General features: G+C 43.7%; 1 protein-coding gene across 25 annotated transcripts in view; it reads left to right on the top strand.

Moving 5' to 3' along the window:
* The window catches only part of LOC124996393 (formin-binding protein 1), a 56,087-nt gene that overhangs the window by 15,155 nt on the left and 21,349 nt on the right, over positions 1–19,583 (top strand). For 3 of the 25 annotated variants that reach the window (XM_047569352.1, XM_047569349.1, XM_047569344.1), the window contains exons 1-6: positions 555–1,285; positions 1,788–1,903; positions 6,352–6,408; positions 7,656–7,803; positions 14,301–14,363; positions 16,815–16,919. In XM_047569352.1, the coding sequence (XP_047425308.1) occupies positions 1,244–1,285; positions 1,788–1,903; positions 6,352–6,408; positions 7,656–7,803; positions 14,301–14,363; positions 16,815–16,919 (531 nt within the window). In that variant the 5' untranslated portion in view covers positions 555–1,243. Of the gene's footprint in view, positions 1–237; positions 430–554; positions 1,286–1,787; positions 1,904–6,351; positions 6,409–7,655; positions 7,804–14,300; positions 14,364–16,814; positions 16,920–19,583 lie in introns of those variants that run through there. The other 22 variants (XM_047569347.1, XM_047569365.1, XM_047569348.1 and 19 more) reach the window with 17 other exon arrangements.

The raw sequence follows: 19,583 nt of genomic DNA, 5'->3' as shown, positions 1-19,583 counted from the left end.
CCCATCCCACTTATTCCACCTTACGCCTGATGGAGCATTAAGCCTGAAAGCTGTGGGCAGCAGCAGCAGCAGCGGCCTCAGATTCAGAGTGTGCATTTGAGTGAGCCTGCACTCTCTCTGCGGTCGGTTCCTCCTCGGCTCTCTCTCTCCCTGGACTATCGGGAATTACTTTCCACGACTCCGCGCGTTTTTCTTTGTTATTGCGTGGCGGCGTGGGCGTGGGGGGGGGGGGCGGCAGCGGTCAGCGGACATCGATCCTGACCCGGGCGCTACTCTGGTCCACTTTGGACACCTGGAGAATGGGCCCGTGGACGCCGACTTAAACCTCGGCTTTCGGAGGCGGCGAGTTGCGTGGACGTCGGATATTTCACGAGGGTGCACGTTCCACGCTGGGACACGGTGGATAAGATGGTGCCCCTGCAGAAAAGGGTAATCTGAGTTATGTGTGCAGAGGAGGAGGAGGAGGAGGAGGAGGAGGAGGTTTTTCTATGGCTGCGGTGACGTGCGTTTTATCCCATGCATAAAACTGTCTGGTCATAATGAAGCAAACGCTGTTTGATTACCTTAATTGGGTCTCAGAGTGAGCATGCCCTTGAGCATTGAAAGGGAAGCAAGAAAAAAAACAGACAGAAGAGTGAGACAACAAAGAGCAGGGGAGAGGCAGAGGGGGCCGCCTCATTATTCAGTAAAATGTCTTAATTGTTTGACTTTATCTCGTCACCCCCCCTTTTGAGTGGGCCGCTGATGAGTGACTGCTCATTGAAACCGATTAACAAAGCAGACTGGAAAGTCCCCAACACTTGGGGGGAATCTCTATTGTCCCTTGAGCGCGTCAATTGGGAGTCGTTGAGTCGGTGAATGCTCATTCGAGGGGGGATTTCATCACACTTGTAGTTTCTATGAAATAATTTTAGAAAATAAGCTGCATGTCTTGAGTTTTCGGGATGCTCTGATAAATGAATAAAAAAAAAAAAAAAAACACTTCAACACACCTTCAGACTCCCCAGACTGCTGATCAGCTAAACTTTTGTAGGCGACAAGACACTGCAGCTAACTCTCAGCACCACAACCGCTTCCTGCCTTTGATGCGTAAGAGCTCTCGGCGCAGGATGGCAGAGGCGCTGCTCCGGTGCACTTCCCATGCTTTGCGATGAGATTTAAAACAAACCTCTGCGTGCCGACACGTTTTACCCGCTGCTAGAAGAAGAGCTGTTGTTGGCTGGATTTTGGGAGGACTCCAGACATGGTAGAGGAGAGGATGGGGGACTGTTGGAGCCACACCAAGGTCACTCTTTTTTTGTTTCGGTTCCGTAAGACGATTGAAGGAGCCACGTGATAGAGAGTAAATTATAGCCGTGTGGCATGTGTGTATGTGTGTGTGTGTGTGTTAATTGATACTCCAGATGAAATACTCTCTTTTCTGAAATGACATGACCTCAGCCAAGTAAAGGCTCATTTTTTCCTCACAAGTCATGAACAAATCATGAGTAATGAGTTCAGCCCGAAACAGCTGTGTTTGGTTATCAGTAGTGCAGACTGCTCGCGCCTGTTTTTACTATGAGCAACACTCAGAGCTAAAGAGGACGCTCCGTAGCCCGAAATCACTGCATATCAAAAGTCGTATTCCAGACGCGTCACTTTTGGAGGTTGCAAAACTTCCACAGCGAGCGAGGTGCAATCCCCGCGATGCATGCAATCTAGAGTAACCTCAAATTGATGTAATCTTTTTTTTTTTGTTGAATGATGTAATCATCACATCCTTTTTGTTGTTGTTTGTTTTCCTGCAGGATCAGTTTGACAACTTGGAGAAGCACACGCAGTGGGGCATCGAGTTCGTGGAGAAGTACACCAAATTTGTCAAGGAGAGATCGGAGATTGAAACCAGCTATGCAAAACAAATTAGGTGAGTTCTGGAGCTGAATCCACGTTTTTGGGCTCTTGCGGATTATATAATGAGGGCGAACCGTGCAGTGGGGAATCCTCAAAAACAAGACACCGATCTTGTAGCTAACCCTGACCTCTGACCTCCCTCCGGAGAAGCTAAAATGAGGAGTAGAGTAATGTAATATCATATGTTTTTTAAAGAACAGAATGACTACAGAGCGGAAGAGGATGTGTATTCCAGCGCCATCTTTTTTTTTTTTTTGGTCTACAAAGAGCCTGTCTCCGTCACGCATGCTTGTCTGTTGTTGTTGCTGCTGTGCCTTCGGGCAGGAGGAAGTCAGGTTGTGGGGGGAGGGGGGTGGAGCTTGTGTTTCCATAGAGACTGCTAGGTATCAGCATTATCAACCCCAGGTCTGACCCAGATTTTTTTTTCCCTCCAGCCACAACTGTTGGCCGCTGCCCCTCCCATGCCTACTATTCCTCACACACACACACAGTGTTTGAATCCACGGTGCAGGTTTATTTATTTATTTATTTTTTAAAGGCAGCGATGGGAGCGTGAGCCGGGACGATCCATCCCTCAGTGATCCCAGCGCAGTAGGAGATACCACCCTAAATCCGCAATCCTCCTCTCTAAAGACGCCAGGCAATATGGCTAATGCTCCATATATTGACCCCCTTCCTCCCCCGATTCACAGCGACTGGCCAATACCGTCGAAGTGTTCGCACATAAACCAGCTCCTCTACTCACGACCCACCTTTTTGAGAATTAAGCCCCGCTCCAGTTAATAGGACTAGCTGTCTGTGTTTACATGAACGCATCAGCCACGTATCACTGCACCCACTTTACACACACACACGTACAAAGAAATATAAGCTTAGGAATGCAAACTTACAGAAACAACATCAAACATCATATCCAAAATATGTGACTTTAAAGCTGAATTAAAGCCGTGTTTTTAATAAAGTGGACCAACAACATGTAGCACGCACTCCCGGACCTCCACTCGTATTCGGACACATATAGATTTCCCATAATTCAATTAGTCAGGCATCTGTCTACAGTATGTTCGACCCATCTTGTCATGGCAGGTTGGCTTTTATTGAACTTCAGGCTCAACAGATGGTGCGGCTGTTTTCGGACTGTATGTTTATACAGACGGGCCTCTGTCAAACGGGGTCTGTCCTCTAGTAGACACACACACACATGCACTTATACACACACACACACACAAACACACACACACATGTATTTGACTAAAATGAGGAAATTAGGTTGTACAGCCAGGACATCTTGAGTCAGAGAGTTTTCCGGTGTTCAACACACGGCTCCACTGTTGTGGTGCCACTCGGCCGTACGTCTAATTATCCTGTGTAATCAACTTAGCTCATCAGGTTTAATCTATCAGGCACACTCCTACCAAAAGAAACGCAGGACTCTTAAATCTAATAAACTAATGGAATTGACCCTTTGATCTTCTTCTCTTTTCTCTCATTTGTGTCGTTGGGCAGATATTTTTTTTTATTCCCTGTCTCATAGCTGACATCTTTTTACAGAGGACAGTTTGACTTGGCAAGGCACAGGTGTATTTAGAAACATTAATCGTATAAGTTTGGTTTGCAGATGCTAACTTACTGGAATAGACTGCTGGTACACTTCTTAGATTGGAGCCATGAAATCAATCAGTTAGTCAGTTGATAGGAATTTAATATTTGGGTTGTTAAATGGATAAAACGAGTAAGTGGAAGGCTTGCATCTTTACTTTTTTATGGACTAACTGATTTATTGAGATCATGATGATGACTCTACCAGCTGGGGAGAGTCAAGTGTTTATGAACCCTGAACCAACGTAGGAACTTAGTGTGTGCCGATAATACGACACCAATACCACAGCCTTGAGCGTTGGCCGATATCAATCCAATATCAACATGCTTTTATTACCTGTTACGTAGTGTGGAATGTTAGAAAAGGCTTGATTAAGTGATATCACTCAAACACAGAACAACAGTCAGCAACAGATGTCGGTTGTTTGAGTGGTCTTCTGAAAGTCCTCATGCTAACTTACTGGAATAATGTGATGAAAAATGTGAAGCTGCTTTAAATGCGCAGTGAGGTTGGTCTCATTAAGCTTGCACCCGGTTCTGTGCCACCATGGGAAACTTGTGCGTGATAAGTTTTGCACTCTGCTGCAGCTGCAACATCATCACTCCCACTCCTTGCTACCTCGTTAGCATCTTAGCACACGCTGTTGTTATGAGCATGTGGGCTCTGCATGCTGGATGGAAGTGCTAGATTTTAGATGCAGGTCAATATAATCAGATTTTTTTATTTTTGTATTTTTTTTTGCCGATATCGGGCCGATATCAATATCAGATCAGGTCACCCCTAGCGGGAACATCTCTCAGCTCTATTTAACATATTCTATATTAAACTAGTGCTATTTTTAAATATTTTTCATTCAATATTAAGTTCTCCCTTATCTCTTAACTAAAATATATTAGATTCATGTTAAATTTGTGGGGGAAAATTAAAAAATATATAAAAAATGTCTAATCAACCAAAGATTTTGTGACCCCCCCATGCAGTACCTCAACAGACCTCCTGTTGAAGACCTATGATTTACAGTATTTGAGCAATCACCGCACACTTACATCACTAAATGTTCTTATTGTGTTGGAAAAGTACCTGATGTAGAAGCTAAAAAAAAAAAGACCCTAAAGTTGAGTTCTCAGAATGATTATTATTTACAATCCCCACACTGTAGAAACCCCAGAGCAGGGTACTTTCTCTGACACTTTCAGGAGCGATGAAAAAGTTCCAGCAATCGGAAAGCACCTTAAATGAAACAGCCTACATTCCCCCAGGAAATCAAATGTCCTCCGTGGCTATTACTCTACTCTACACCGCTTCTATCACCATGCTAACCACACATTAATCCATGGATAATCCCCTCCACCCCCACACCCACCCCACCCTTCGCATTGGTGTAAACATGCACAATGCTCCAGTCTAGTCACTGCAGGGCGATGCATTAAAGCCTCCTCCTCCTCCTCGTCGCCCAAATTCCAGTCTGGTGTAATCCATGATAAAGTAGAAATAATTTCCTGCCAACAAAAGAGACCGGGTGATGTTGAAAGAAAGAGCATGAGGTCATACTACCGGGCGGCATGTACACATATTCTTCTGGTAGGTTTCCAGTAAAGCACAAAGTCATATCAGATTAAGAGAGAGACACACACACACATACAAAAAAACTCAGCAAAAACAACAGTAGATCTAACGGTGGCATTTTTACTCGCCTTAATAAGAGCGAGCGTCTAATTTTGACCCAGGCTTTTAAATGTGTTATTGGGTTCAGTGGGGCGAAGTCTGACACATGACATCTGGCTGTGAGTGAATGAACGAGCGCTATAATTAGAGGAGGAGTGAGAAGGACAGAGAGCGAGATAGACAGATAAATCTGCCTAGCAACAGTACAAACACCACCACTGGGGAGGCAGGGGGGTGGGGGAGGTGTAGGCTGGGGGAGCTGGTCGGGAGTGCAGCACAGACCTACATTACATGTAGTTTTTGAATGATTTATTTGGGCAGGAATTACGCGTGCACCGTCAGTGAATAACGAGCTGTAATCCAGCGACAAAGACAGATACATTTGATCATAACCAAAGCTCTGCACACAGTTTTGATGCACAGATGCTTTTTTTTTTTTAATGATGAATTTGTCTCGACACAAATTTCTGACCGGGAAATAAACAAAAAAGCATCTCAATTTCGTCCCGTTTTTTTTTTTTTTTTTTTTTCACAGTTTTGCTCTTTACTGTTTCCTGTTTGTGTTCCTTGTGCACGCACGCCGCTCGCCTGCTCATTTTCAACAGCGCTGTTGAATTAGACAAAGGATCCCGAAGGCGCAGGCACACAACACGCTCCCAAATCCATCAGAGCATAGTGCACGTTATTATGCTTTGCTGAGAGAGTTGGGTGATGACATGTCACACAGTCTCCATGAAACGGCCATGTGACATGATGTAGTGTGGCCTACGGTGAATGACGTTGTTGAGAGAAGAGCGTTGAAAGACTCCGCTGTTGATTCGCAGCCCGTTTCCGACGCTCACCTACAGCTAGCACTGGGGCATTTTCTTTCATCGTTACACACCGCTCCCATCCCGTGCCACTAAACGTAGAGCCGGAGTCAAAACAAGGGCAATGGGTGCATTCGAAAAGCATGCGTGTTCCCGGTGACCGACTCTGCGCTCGCGCATACTCCTGGGGGGCAGTGATTCATGACCCGGAGAGAGGAAAGGGGGTGTGTAGTAGTAGTAGCATGGAGCATAAAGCACTCTGCTGGATTGAATGGTGTGCTGGATGATCCTTTGGCAGGTCTATAAGGGTGGTGTCAGAGAAATGGGAAATGGCACGCTACCCATCTGCAGACTGGGCTGACTGTTCTGAACTCTTTGTCCTCACAGGAATTTATCGAAGAAATATCAGCCCAAGAAGAACTCACGAGAAGAGGAGGAGAGCAAGTAAGTATCCTGCATATTAAATAAATTAAACATTGTTTTTTTGTTTTTTTGTTATCATATGAATTTTTAATATACCACCATACCGGTGTAGTTGATTACACAGCGTTCAGAACAAAGTGCTGTGAGACACTGTTTCAGGCCGAACCATTTCCAATGTAACGCTTCTAAACAAGCATGGTGAGACTGTGTCACTGTGAGGCGTGGTCAAGATGGAAAATCCAAAAAATGAAGCGGCAGAACGAGAAAACTTCCCTTTTTTTTAGGGTGACCAGATGTCTGCAATTTCTGGGGACAGTCCCCATTTAGATGACCTGTCCCCCGCCTATATATATGTCCCCAAAAATGTCCTCAATATTAGCCTTTTATGAATGAGGAAAAAAATGTTGCGCACGGACTACAATTATTACGGCAGCCGGTCGTGCTGCTATTGACATTGCAGACATAGCAGCATAAATATGTTTAAATACGAATAAATATGTCGAAATAAATAAAAGCGGAACCATCCCCGTTGCTTCATTTCATCTTGATAACTTTTAATTATTGTTTTAAGCTCTAAATGTCTCCAGTTTTCCTCATCAGCAGGCAGTGCTAACACGGGTAAAACATGTTAACCTGTTTTACTACTAGTGTGGGATTATTCTACAATAATTACTCATCATCACAGTAAAATAGTCCATCCTTAGTCAATCTACTGCATTAATTCCTCTCTCAACCAGTACAAAATAGTTGTGAACATGTGATTATACATGAAAAGAAAATACTGTGATACCATTAGAGTTTTTAAAAAATATATACATTTTTGGTCATATCACTCAGCCTTAGCAGTTGCATAACACTCTCAAACCTGTCCATTAAATATAAGAGCCTAACAGCTAATTAGCTTAGTTTAGCATAAAGACTAGAAGTAGTTGGAAGCATCTCTTTTCATTTTACCCATACAGAAGCCTAAGATCCCAAATAAGGGGAGCTAAATTGCCTGCGCAAGCTTATAGTTTGTTAAATCAGACCCTAAGTGTGAAAAGTACATAACACATGAACCCCTGAGCCTTTTTGCTGCATCATGAAACGTAATGAACAGATGTGAGAGTGTTCCTTCCTTAAATTATCGAGCTAATCTTTTAGCACAGTGCCTATTTTGGAGCGCAACTTCCATCCATCTCATTACAACAAAAAAAAACTTCTGTTTCTGTGTTTGGCAGCCATGTTGGCAAATCTCTCTTCTGACTTCGCGTCTCACGTCTCACCAGGTACAGCTTCTGTCGAGCCTTCCTGACGACGCTTAATGAGTTAAACGACTACGCGGGTCAACACGAGGTCATAGCGGAGAACCTGACGTCTCAAATCATCGCAGAGCTCACCCGCTACCTGCAGGAACTCAAGTCTGAGAGAAAATCGGTTGGTCTTCCTGAAATCTGTCCATATCGTCATGTCCTTCTCCCCATGCAAGTGACTTTAGATTACACACTGGCCCTGCAAGAAATGAAGTAACCCTATTCCAGTGAGTTCTCTTCATGTTCCTGATGAACTGAGGTCATCTCTGAGTAAATATAGATACACCCAAAGGCTGAGTGGAAGTGCAAAACGTGACTGACTGAATCCTTTCTATGCAACACAGTCATCCCCTCTCTGTCATTACGGCCTTATTTACCTCTTTTAATCCAATTTACTAAAGATCGGCACACCACACACTATTCTTAAATGGTGAAGTCACTTTCCTTGTGGCCATTACAAAGACCTGCAGCAACATGATACATAGATAACCGTGTTGTGCCCATTAAATCCACAGAAATGGTGGATGGGCAGAGAGAGAGGGAGAGAGCGTTACCCAGCTGGAAAATATACTCTCTGAAGAATCTGTTATGAAGTCTTGGGTCTTGGAAATCCAGCTGAGCGAACTGAAGTGGAAAGCCCAAACCAGAATGCTTCTCAAAGGCACAGTGACCTTTTTTAGACGCACGATATTAGTGATCAGTATTTATTTTAGGCTCAGTTTTAGGCGCTGTAAAGATAACGGGGATTTCCAGCTCTTCTGGAGAAGTATCATCCGAGGTTTCCAGGCCTGTTTTGGCTCTGGTTTAGCCTGGCTTAGTTTCGCCGAGAGAGTTCTTGGACAAACCCCCGCTGCTCTGAGTCTGCAGGATGTCATTTTGACACTTCTCTTCCTCCTTATTCCTCTGCAGATTTCTTTTATTTCATTCTTAATGCTCCCTTCTTCTGTGGTCTCTTTTCGTTTCTCTTCAAAAAGCTTTTCTCCCCAGTGTTTTCTTACAGCTCATGTTAGTGCTAGTGAGTCATGTGTCTTGACTAAAGAAGCCAACAACAGGGTTTCTTCAGTTACCCAGTGCCGGGGGGGGGGGTTCCCTTCAGAGCATGAAACTGTAACTTACGCTTTCTTTTATGAACAGAGGATCGTTTCATGTAAAGACATTGAGCAAATAGTTTCTCCATCATATTCAGAACTGTGTCCTTGTTGTATGATCAGTGTGTAAGCTTTTATTTAGACACACTCATGAATGGCAAAGGAGGGCGCTCAGTGGCATATTCATGGTCTGAAAAGGCTAAAGATAGGAAGTTTAGACTAGAAAGAAAAAGGCCTTTGTCGGAACTGGTCTTTACTTGGTGCAGAAAATCATTGTCAAAGTGTTGCTGGTATCCTGAATGGTCATGTCTTGTGACCCCTTCCTCCCCATTTCGTCATTCATTCGTCAGTTTCTTCTTTCACTTTTTTGAGACTGTTGCTTCTTTTTGATTCAGCTGTGCAGGCAGACCCAGACAGTGGGATTAGAGGAAGGCCAAGGCCAGACCTACTTGGTTGCATAGGGAGCTTATTGGGCAGGTAAAATCCACACTCCAAACCCTGAAGAAGGAGAGAAAATAATCCCCCATTAGTTTTTCATAAGGGGCTGTTTTGTTTTGTAACTCCCCTCCTCCCTTTGCTGTTTCCCTCAGTGAACCTCTTGGTAAGCTCGGCATGGGGTGGCATTATAGGTGAGGCCAAGAATGTTGCCTGAACGGATTTTGGGAGAACAGATGTAGTTGTTTTGTTTTGTTTTAAATGTGGAATCTTTTATAGGTCAGACTCAGGCTCAGACAAAAATATAATATGCCCCTGGTAAGATGTGCTGCTTGTTGAATGCCTCATAGACCCCTCCATGGCCTGCGTCACTGTGACGTCACAGTGTTAGCTGGAGGCAAAACGGGGCGAAGCTTGAGGCGAACGCTGTCACTTCCAAACATGGAAATGTTTTTTAGGCTGTCAAAACGGAAAAACACTAACTTGAGGGCTTATCACAAATCAGCCACTGCCGGTCGTAAACAACTATGGTTTGGCTTTGGCGATTAAAAGAAAGAATTGATGTGAGACAATTCATCAACACTTCATATCAGATAAATCATAAGTTTCAGCTCGTTACATGTTAATGCTAATCGCTAGCTAACGCAACGTGTTTCAGGGTACATATCTTTGTTGGAGACGCTTCGCCACGTAAGTTGCTGTTTCAGGGGTGACCAAGCAGAAGCTGCATTTACTACATTACAGTCCACTATGGTTAGTCCAGTTACTTCTTGTAATATCTTTGCTGGAAAGGCTTCATTTGTTAAAGATTCCGTCCCCTCTGTGTCCTCCTTCAGTGAAAGCGTCCATTCAGTGAGTGAGAGTGTAGGCGTCGGTGAATATAGTCCCATCAGACAGAGTCTCGGAAAATGAGTGTGTTGGTATATTCTCTAAAATATGCATTTTCCATTCTTCCCATTGCCGTTGAAATATGCTAACCAGCGTCTGCAGGCTGTAGTGTTCGAGACGTTTTGCCTCCAGCTAAGCCCCACCCCTCAAAAAACATATTATTGTTTACAAACTGCGAAGGGGTCTATTGTATGATATGTATTGTGAGGCGGCAGCGTTAATGGGATGAGTCTTACTGGACTGTGTTTGTGCTGAGGAATCATAATAAGGTGTTTAGTCAGCATACTGCCGTCCTTGACAGGCCTCTGATCACACAGCTTAAGTGTCCTCTCGAGCGAAGACCTACGATCAAGACCCTTAACTAGTCTGCAAGACCTACTTGAAGGTTGTACGCTCACAGCACATCACATGACGCCGTTTGGTTTTTGGAGAAGTTGAGATTTGACACGTTCAACCGGCCAGAAAAAATTAAATATAATATTTCACTGCCAAGACCAGAAAAAAGTAAGAACATCATTTAGCGAAAAGTCAGCGGAAACCATAGTGTACGATAAAACATCTTTATGTGGTTTTAGAGGCAGAGAAGAAGGATGCAATGTTAAAGCATTGAAGTGGCCTTAGGTGCCTTCTTGTGTTGCACAGAAAGACATATAGGAAAGGGGAGAATTGATCTAAACGGCTTAAACATGAATACAAAGTGATATTTCATTCTCCATATTTTCTGACTTGTGGCTTTCCTTCTTGCGCCTTATGGTTTTTTGTGCGCCGGCCACTACATAGGGCTGCAGGCGCACATTCCTGCGACCCAAGCCGTGCCAACGAGTGACTAACACATCAGTTAAAGGTTGAGTGTGCACCTGTGCACCTGCCACCGCTGTAAATGCCGCTGCAAGTTTCCTTCCGCTCGTATTTATCAGACAGCGGATGTTTGTTTTACACTGTATCAAGATGTGATGTATTTTTGGAGTTTATGAATGTATACGTGCCGGTTAGATATTTCCTGAGGTGGAGGGGGGCAGCTGGCGAATAAATGCTGCACTAAATTTCAGTCCAGACCAGGGGTGGACATTGGAAACTAAAGAGGCGGATTAATCAGACGGTGAGTAGTTTCTGTCGCGCAGGCCGGAAATTCTGCAGTTTCCACAGAATTATAGCTGTCTCACATCTCACCTGTTAGTTGACCTATGTCCGTTTCCTCCTACGCACCCTAGTTCTGTTTCATGGTTTTATGGTAACCAGAGGAAATCTGATGCTCTTTGCTGAGATACCGCCTCTGTATGATGCATTTTTTTAACAGAGATTAACCCAGACTACTGCCACCTGCTGGTATGCATGGCATTCCCTTAATGCAGGTGCAGTCTTGCATGTGCTGCTTTCAAGAGGTTATGTTTCGTCCCCAGAAAGAGACGACGTGAGGAAAAATGCTTTCACGTCAGATTTTGGTGCATCTTGGCTTCGACAGTGAGAACTGGATGAACTTTAAAGGATACACTGTGTATCCCTGCAGTCACTAAACTCAGAAAAAGCAGACACTGCACAACATCTGCCTATATGCGCCGCCACATTTGCGTCCCAGATGGCTGATGGCTGCTTTTTTAATCGCCTTTTAAAAACGAGCGCGCGCGTGCGTCTCCTTTTGGGCTTGGTCACACCGTGGACGGTTGATGTTCGTCCTCCAGCAGGATCCTGTAAATCTAATGTATCTGTTTGGGCAAGAGTGTCATCGTAGTTTGTTTATCTTCGCGGTGATGGATGTTTTATTAATCCAGATGAGATGCTGGGTATTTTTCAGAATGTTGTTATGGAGACAAACATTTGGTTGAAAAGTATGCCCCGCTGCAACAATGATGTCACCCAGTGCTGCAACACTGTGTCGCGTATAAAGTCTAATTGTATCTTCTGTATGGTATCATTTACCTAGACATATTTTCAAAGTCCATCACCGACAAGGCCGCTCTTATCAAGCAGGTATTTGAAGGCGAGGGTCGCAAACGAAATGCTAGAACGTGCTTCGGATTGTCAGGACTTGAGCGGCTCCACGATGTCCCGTCGTCAGTTACAGCTCAAATACTTCCTCTGAAACGCTGGAGCACTTCCTTATTTTATTCAGCTTCCCCCGAAACCTTAGGAAATGAGAAGTGTGAATGCCTGAGGTAAACCAGGGTACATTCTCACTAACCACTCTCATGGCCAGTGTTATTCAGGTGAGATGAGCCCTTCTACGTTACTTTTAATTTCACATCTCTTGCTTGTAGGCTCATACGCAGAATTACCCAGTCCCTTGTGCTTCCCAAGAAGTACAAACAACCGCTTTCTGTTCTTTATTACGGCCCGGGTCCGTTATTGAATGTCGGCATCGATATTCAGCTCAGCTACTGTGTCCAGCTTCCGTGGTCGGCGTAACCAGGGGATACCTCATTGATAGTCAGGCCTCCACGTCGTGTTCATTTTAATTCGATTCTTTTTAAATTCTTTGGCATGCTTACCGGACCGCAGGCAGTTGAGGAAGTATTTATGTCCTTTATGAGTGATCAGAATCTAATTTAAAAACAACAAAAGGCTTAGATTTGTCCGTCTGTGTCACCACTTCCAAGGGTTTTGGCTGCAGTCCACACAGAGGGCCGTGGAGGGATGTGCTCTGCCTCCGGGCCAAGTGCACCTTGACAGACCAAGTGAGGCCTCGTAGGAAAGCACCCAAGGGCCGGATCTACTGAGATCCCAGTTTGTGCGTAGTCATTTGCTAATTTGAGGGTTTTGCGTGTGCTATTGTGTTACGTCACCATTGAGCTTCAAGCGTAAAATGACATTTGCAGCCATTACATCAAAGGTGTCAGTTGAAGAGACGCTTGACTCTTATTTCTCTAATTATTTATTGGATACATCTGATCCGTTTGGATATTTACCAAATAAAGAAACAATGTGCTTCATGGGGTAACGTCTAGTTGCAAAATTAAGATGCATGAATTCCTCCTAAGCCTGGCACTTTTTCTGCTACAAAACTCAGCCAAAAAAAACAAAAAGAACAAGTCAGCTTTGCAAGTCACATACAAACCTACAGTCCATAATCCTTTTTAGCTCATCATAGTGGTGGAGTAACAGTGTATGTTGGACCTAGCCACCCAACAAGGGTTAATATCTGTTCCAGCACCGTCACAAGGCTGTAGTCCGCCATTGATGTTGTTGTTATAAGATGTCGGGGGCTACGGGGTCGAGGCGATGACATAATCATCAAAAAGGAACCGCACAGATTCTGTAGATCCGGATCCGTCATGGATGGCCGGCAGAAATGTGCAAGTTTTATATGGTTTCACACGTGGCCATAGATGCAATTTCCACGAGTAAAATCAGGTTTGATAAACTGCTTTGTGTTTGCTAAATTAATATATTTGTCTGTTGTGTTTGTGTGTTTTTTTTGCGGGCTCAATAAGTATTGATCCGATTAACCGACAGAGAAACTGATTGTTTTCTGACCTAATTCTTCTTTTTAGGTCTCATTAGAGGAATGGCGTCAAAGAGTTTCTTTTAACATGTTTTCTCAATTAAAGCTGTTCATTATGTTTTTTGGGGGGTTTTCTTTTGAGAGAAAATAAAAATGACATGCTTTTTACTGTGTAAATGCATTGAATGCCTCAGAGAGTAGAGATGAATGTTTTTTAACAGGAGAAACCTTGCCGTCGGCACGACATGTGACTTTGAAGCATCATGCAAACAGCGTCTGTTCTGCTTCATCACGCTCTTACTGCTCCATTGGTTGACATTGTTATGGTTTGTGCAGTATGCTTCTTTTAAACTAAAACTAAAATGCCGTTATTCAGTAGATTAATACATGGTTTTGGTATTTCAAACATGCAGTTTTTCTGGTGCAGCATTGGTGCACCTGGTGCGGTATGAGCTGGTCGCTCTTCAATCAAACACACTTGTAGCCATCTGCTCGAGCTGGGACAAATCTCTGAGCGTTAAGCCTGTGGTTTGTGTGGTTTTTATATTTAATGTGGCTACAATGTGGAATCTGCTTGAATTTGCCCTAGTTTCTCGGTTCACATTAATACTCCCCTGTCACAATGTGAGTAATGGTACGGTGCGGATTCTCGTTCCACGCTGCCTCTAATATATAATCCCTAATGTGTCAAGGTCAGGTTCACCTGCTCTTGAATCCCTTGAGCTAATAAATAGTGCGATAATATGTCCTCTCTCTCAACTCTTCCAACAGCATTTCCATGATGGACGTAAGGCACAGCAGCACATCGAGAGCTCGTGGAAACAGCTGGAATCGGTAAGTGGCTGCATTAGTTTATGGAGGTTCCCCGCTAGCTACATATTTGAAGAAAGATAAAAAGCCTAAAAAATGACTTTGATCTGTTATATGAAGTTGTCAGCGGTCATACTGATGTTGGCAACTTTAAAACAAGATGTGAAAGTATAAAATAACCAAGAAACTACTTTCTCCCAGCACTGGAGATCAGTCAGATCATTTTTCTTGTGAGGAGTTGCTACCACTTGTCCCTTGTAAAACACAGTCCAGTGTTGTTTGTCGAGCAGTGTCACAGAGTGATGCTTTTTCTTCACTCACAAACAATCTCTAGCTGAGTACAAATATTATCTTGCAGGGAGCAGACAAAGCCGACAACAGCCTAAGGTTTCAATTAACCCAACTCTAATCATCAGATGTTTTTTATTAGTCTGCTTAACATGTTTATAAGGAGACCTGCCATAGTTAAATTTTGTGTTCACCGTTGACATACATACTAATTGAAGTGTAACACCGCAGAATTAAATATACAAACTTATGTAAAACAGTGCTTCATTGCTCAAGGCTCACTCCTCTGTCAACACCACATGATACTGAAGCACATGCTTCACTGGGCACTCAAGGAGGAGCTGTGATCGGAAAGTATCATGATCAAACTCCACGGAGCGCAGACAGTAGGCAGTGTCTGTCTGGAGAAAGCAGAGGTCTTTGTACAGAGCCCTGAGGGACCTCTTGCTTTGTCTGCACCAGAAATCTCAAACACTGTGTGATTTTTTCTGTTCTTGTAGCGTAAACAAGGCAGTTATTAGAACAGTGTGAATACTGCAAAGCTCAATAAATACGAAGAAAGTTACAAGTGACTCTTGAAATGGTTTATTAGATGATATAAACCATGAAATGCTAAGATGACAGACATTGTCAAACAAGCTAGAAACACGTAATACCACCTGTGATGCCTTTAAATGTAAAAATGTAGAGAACATGGTCTCAGGCAATAAAATACTGAAGTGAATGTCAGTTGTAAAGTATAGCATTGATCTGTATACTGTATGCTGTAAAGATAGATTAGAGGAAGTCTGGTATTTCCTGATTTATTTGTTTAAAGCTCAACAAGAGATTGCACAGAACCCCACTTCTTATCTCTGCCTGGCCCCTTTGACGGAGGGGGGGAGAGAAAAAGAGTGTGAGAGAGAGAGATGCATAACTGCCTTGTCCTCCTCAAACTTCTCTGCACATTCAATGATACCATTGTGTGCGAGGCAGATAGGCATAGTTCAGAGTACACGCTGGCCCAACAAACACTGATTGTTCGGCTAGAGGGGTCGAGAGAGGGTTGGATGAATGCTTGTTTTTCTGTACACAAATGGCCACTATGAACATTTGTTTAATCTGCAGGCTACAGACTTTAACAGACCCCTTTGCTGCGTCAGTGACATAAACCGCTCACAATGCCGGGCTTCAAATGTATGTGACGCATACGTCCTCGTTGTGATGTCCATTATAAAGGGTATGCATTGACGTCACTGCTGCACTACGTGGCGAAATGTAGCAGTAAATACAAAATGTTTATCGTGACTATCATATCAAATTAAGGACAATGATGTATGAATTTGGAGAAGTGGATTAGCCTCAGTTTCAGTTAGTTTTAGGTCATTTCAGTTGTGATAAATGTAGCTAAATAAAAGATGCTAACGCTAAGAGCTTCACTGAGAAGTAACGTTAGCCGTACAATACTGTAGCGTTAAACTTAAGAAGTAACTTAAGATATGTCTTCATCAGAAAATACAGCATTAATTAATATTAATATTACCTGACGTTAAACGTGAACCATAACACCAGGTTTCTGTGCCAGGGTTCCAGCTGTTTTTTCATAATGCAGCGATGCGTTTCACTTCTTCTTTCAGTCAGAGAGTCATATCTCACTGCTTTTCAAATCTTTTTTTAAAGTCAATCACACAACAGCTCTTCACCTTTTGTTTTATTATTATTTAGTTTTACAGTTATAGACGTTATTAAAGCCTATTATTCAAACTAATGCTGATAATCTCCTTGCTCAACTGTCACTTTCTGACACTTCCCTAGCTGTAATGTCGCGTACCTTTTATTGCAGGGGTGTCAAACTCATTTTAGTTCAGGGGCTGCATACAGTACAGCCCAATTTCATCAGTAACACAGTAGCTTATTAACTAGTAAATAACAACAACTCCAAATGTTTCCCTTTGCTTTAGCGCAGAAAAGTACAGCTACATGTAATGAAGAACCGTAAATTTCTTAAGAGGTGCAAGTGCAATTTCTTATTTTACCGAAAAATATCAGCTAATATCTTCAATGTAACTTTTGCAAATTCATCCAACCAGATTGGACCCTATGGCGGGCCGGTTTTGGCCCCTGAGTCTTATGCGCTAGTTTAAAAGTCAAGTTTTCCAGCGTCGCTGCCACGAAATAACAGTGTTACGTCTTTCTGTTCTGTTTCAGTGTAAAAGAAAGTTCGAGCGGGAGTGCAAAGAGGCCGACAGAGCGCAGCAATACTTTGAGAAGATGGATGCTGACATTAACGTGACGAAGGCCGACGTGGAAAAGGTACGTGTCATGTCGGAGCCCGCGCTGAGACCACCAGAGTCACGCCAGCTTGTCCTGGATGCCCTCGATTGCTTAAACGCGATTGCCCAGCCTACCGCACCCTCCCCCCTGTCCCTTCTCTCCCCGTTTTCTTTTTGCCCTTTTAAGCCCAGAGACAGCAGAGATTGAGTGATCATGTGCTCGATGCCAGGGACAGTGTGTAAACGCTGGCGTTGTCTCGGCAGCGCAGTGATCTGCTGCTTGACAAAGCTGATAGTGAGTTCTCATTATCACCGTAGAGCAGCTACCAAACACTCTGCTGTGCTGCAGGGACCCTTAACGACAGAGAAGCCTGCGTCAGTGACGGAGCTTTCGTGTGTGTGTTTATGCGCGCTGTGGATTACACAAATGGGTTTGCTTTGCTTTTTCATAGCCAAGAACCAAATATGCAGCTTCGGTGTTCCTCAGTGATTATATGTCCCGTAAAGTAAATCAACACATCATCCGTTTTCTCAGGACTTGCAGACCAGAGCCCCCTGGGCCTGAGCCTGATGTCATTTCCTGTTGTCATGACCAATTAAAAGAGCGCTTTAAAATCGTAGCCTTTAACCCACACAGCTCCCACGCCCGCAAGGCATCATGGGTCAACAGCGCGTGCTCCTGCGCTTGCTTCATCAGCTGTTGAATTGGAGCTCAGACTCAGAGCTGACACAGTTCAGACCCGATTATTATGCAAATATAGGCTGGAATAAAGAGGCTTTCTGCACTCCGGACGTACAGCCAAGGAGCCCACAATAGGCTTAGGCTAACACTGAACTCAACTGGAAAGATTCGGCACAGCAGCTCAAGAAGTTAGTCTTTACAACAAGAGCTGCGTTGTCTCTGATTACAGTTGTTCCATTGGCTGAAGCGGGAACAATTCAAACATTACACAGAATTCAGTAAAAGGAAATAAATGCTGTTTTATGTTGTGTAACACGGTCTCTGAAAAAGCTTCACAAACATCCTTATGAGCCACTAAGGACCATACCGGTAGTTTTGTAACTGAGAGAGAGGCAGTATTTATTAAAGCTGTAGAGCCAAAAAAAACGAATGTAGTCAATGGGATTAAAACATTCAAAACAACCGGTATCGCCCTTTAATCGATGTGCAAACAGTTGTGTGACAGTTCTCTGTAAATGTCCACCCGTCTTTTTCTGTTCCTATTCTTTTCTCCGTGAGTAATTCAACTGACCTCAGAGCAGTTTTTCACCTACTCACATGTCCATTGTTCGGAAATGAAGAACTCGGAACAGAGAAAGTCTGAACTCCTCCGCACCAGTATCATTAAAAGATATCATGTTTCACATTTTTAAAAAAATATTTCTCTTACTTGTCTTTTTCTAACAGGTACTCGTGTGTATGTTTTCCCTTTAAATCTGTCTACTGTGTGTTTAAAACTAGATTCAAGTCGTGTGCACGTTTTGTTGGGAGGTAATAAAGAATATAGTTATTGCCATAACGGATGAAATGTTACAGCCGTAACCCTAGTTTGTGTTTTGTAGATCTGAGACAGGCAGGACACACGTGTATATTAGCATTCTGCAGCTAAAGACATCAATATGATGAATTACTAATGGAGAAATTGTGTAATCGCCAGTATTTCACGTTTGACGAGTTCAGCACCAGGAGCTGCATTTCTCTGTAATGTCTCTTCCTTTAATGCAAAAGAGCTGCAGTTTGTTGAGCTGAGGTATTGTGGCTTTTCTGTGCAGCTAGCGAAAACCTCTAACTGTTCCCTCTCCACCTCTGGCAAACAAATCCCTCAATTTGGGGTTTGAATCCACAGGCTAAGATATCCACAAAGGCTGTAACGGATCTCTGAGGGGACCCCCACGTCTCTCACGCTGACACACTTCTCTGTTTTACATCTGTAGCCGTGAAGCATTAGAAAATGAACTCCTCTCCACTTCTGTTCGGCCTCTACTAAAAGCGTGAAACAGTAGTTAATTCCACTATTGTAGTGGTGATGCCGTTTGTTTACACTGATACCAACTTCCCCTTTTGGGGTGATGACACGCCTGGTGGTCCAGGAAGTGCATCTATGGCAACTTCTTGTTTAGCTGGAAACGGCTAACAATCCTTTTGTGTGTGTGTGTGTGTTTGTATATTTATTTTATGCAATGCCTTGAAGCGAAGTTCCCATAAGGTAGGTCCAGTGGGAGAGAGAACCTTTCATATCTGTGGGAACACACACACACCCACGCTGTCTCGACTTGTGTCTCGACACACACACACACACACACACACATGGTCTGACATGTACCGTGACCCCGACCAGGTCTGTCACCACGCCCTGTCCCGTCTTGAGTGTGATCAGTGGCTTACTGCTGTTTACATGTGTGTGGGAAAAAAAATAAAGGATGGAGAGAGGCAAATATGAACTTTAACTTAAAGTAAGTTAAGCATTTGACAGAAAGATCCGTGAACTGTCAGAGCTGTGTGCAGGCAAAACGGGTAATTTGCAGAAAATGACAACAGGATGTGATGAGGCTGCAGGCGCAGCAGCTCGGTGTCGAACGTTTGTTATCTGTTAGGTTGCCATGGCGACAGCGCTCATCCTTTCTCAAAGCACTCTCCCCACTTTGCATGCATCTCAATGGCACCGCCGGCACGCTAAAAACACACACGTAGTTGCACGCTCCG

This window comes from Mugil cephalus, chromosome 19, assembly GCF_022458985.1.
Source record: "Mugil cephalus isolate CIBA_MC_2020 chromosome 19, CIBA_Mcephalus_1.1, whole genome shotgun sequence".
Classification (NCBI taxonomy): Eukaryota; Metazoa; Chordata; class Actinopteri; order Mugiliformes; family Mugilidae; genus Mugil; species Mugil cephalus.
This window is presented reverse-complemented; position numbering and strand designations above follow the sequence as displayed.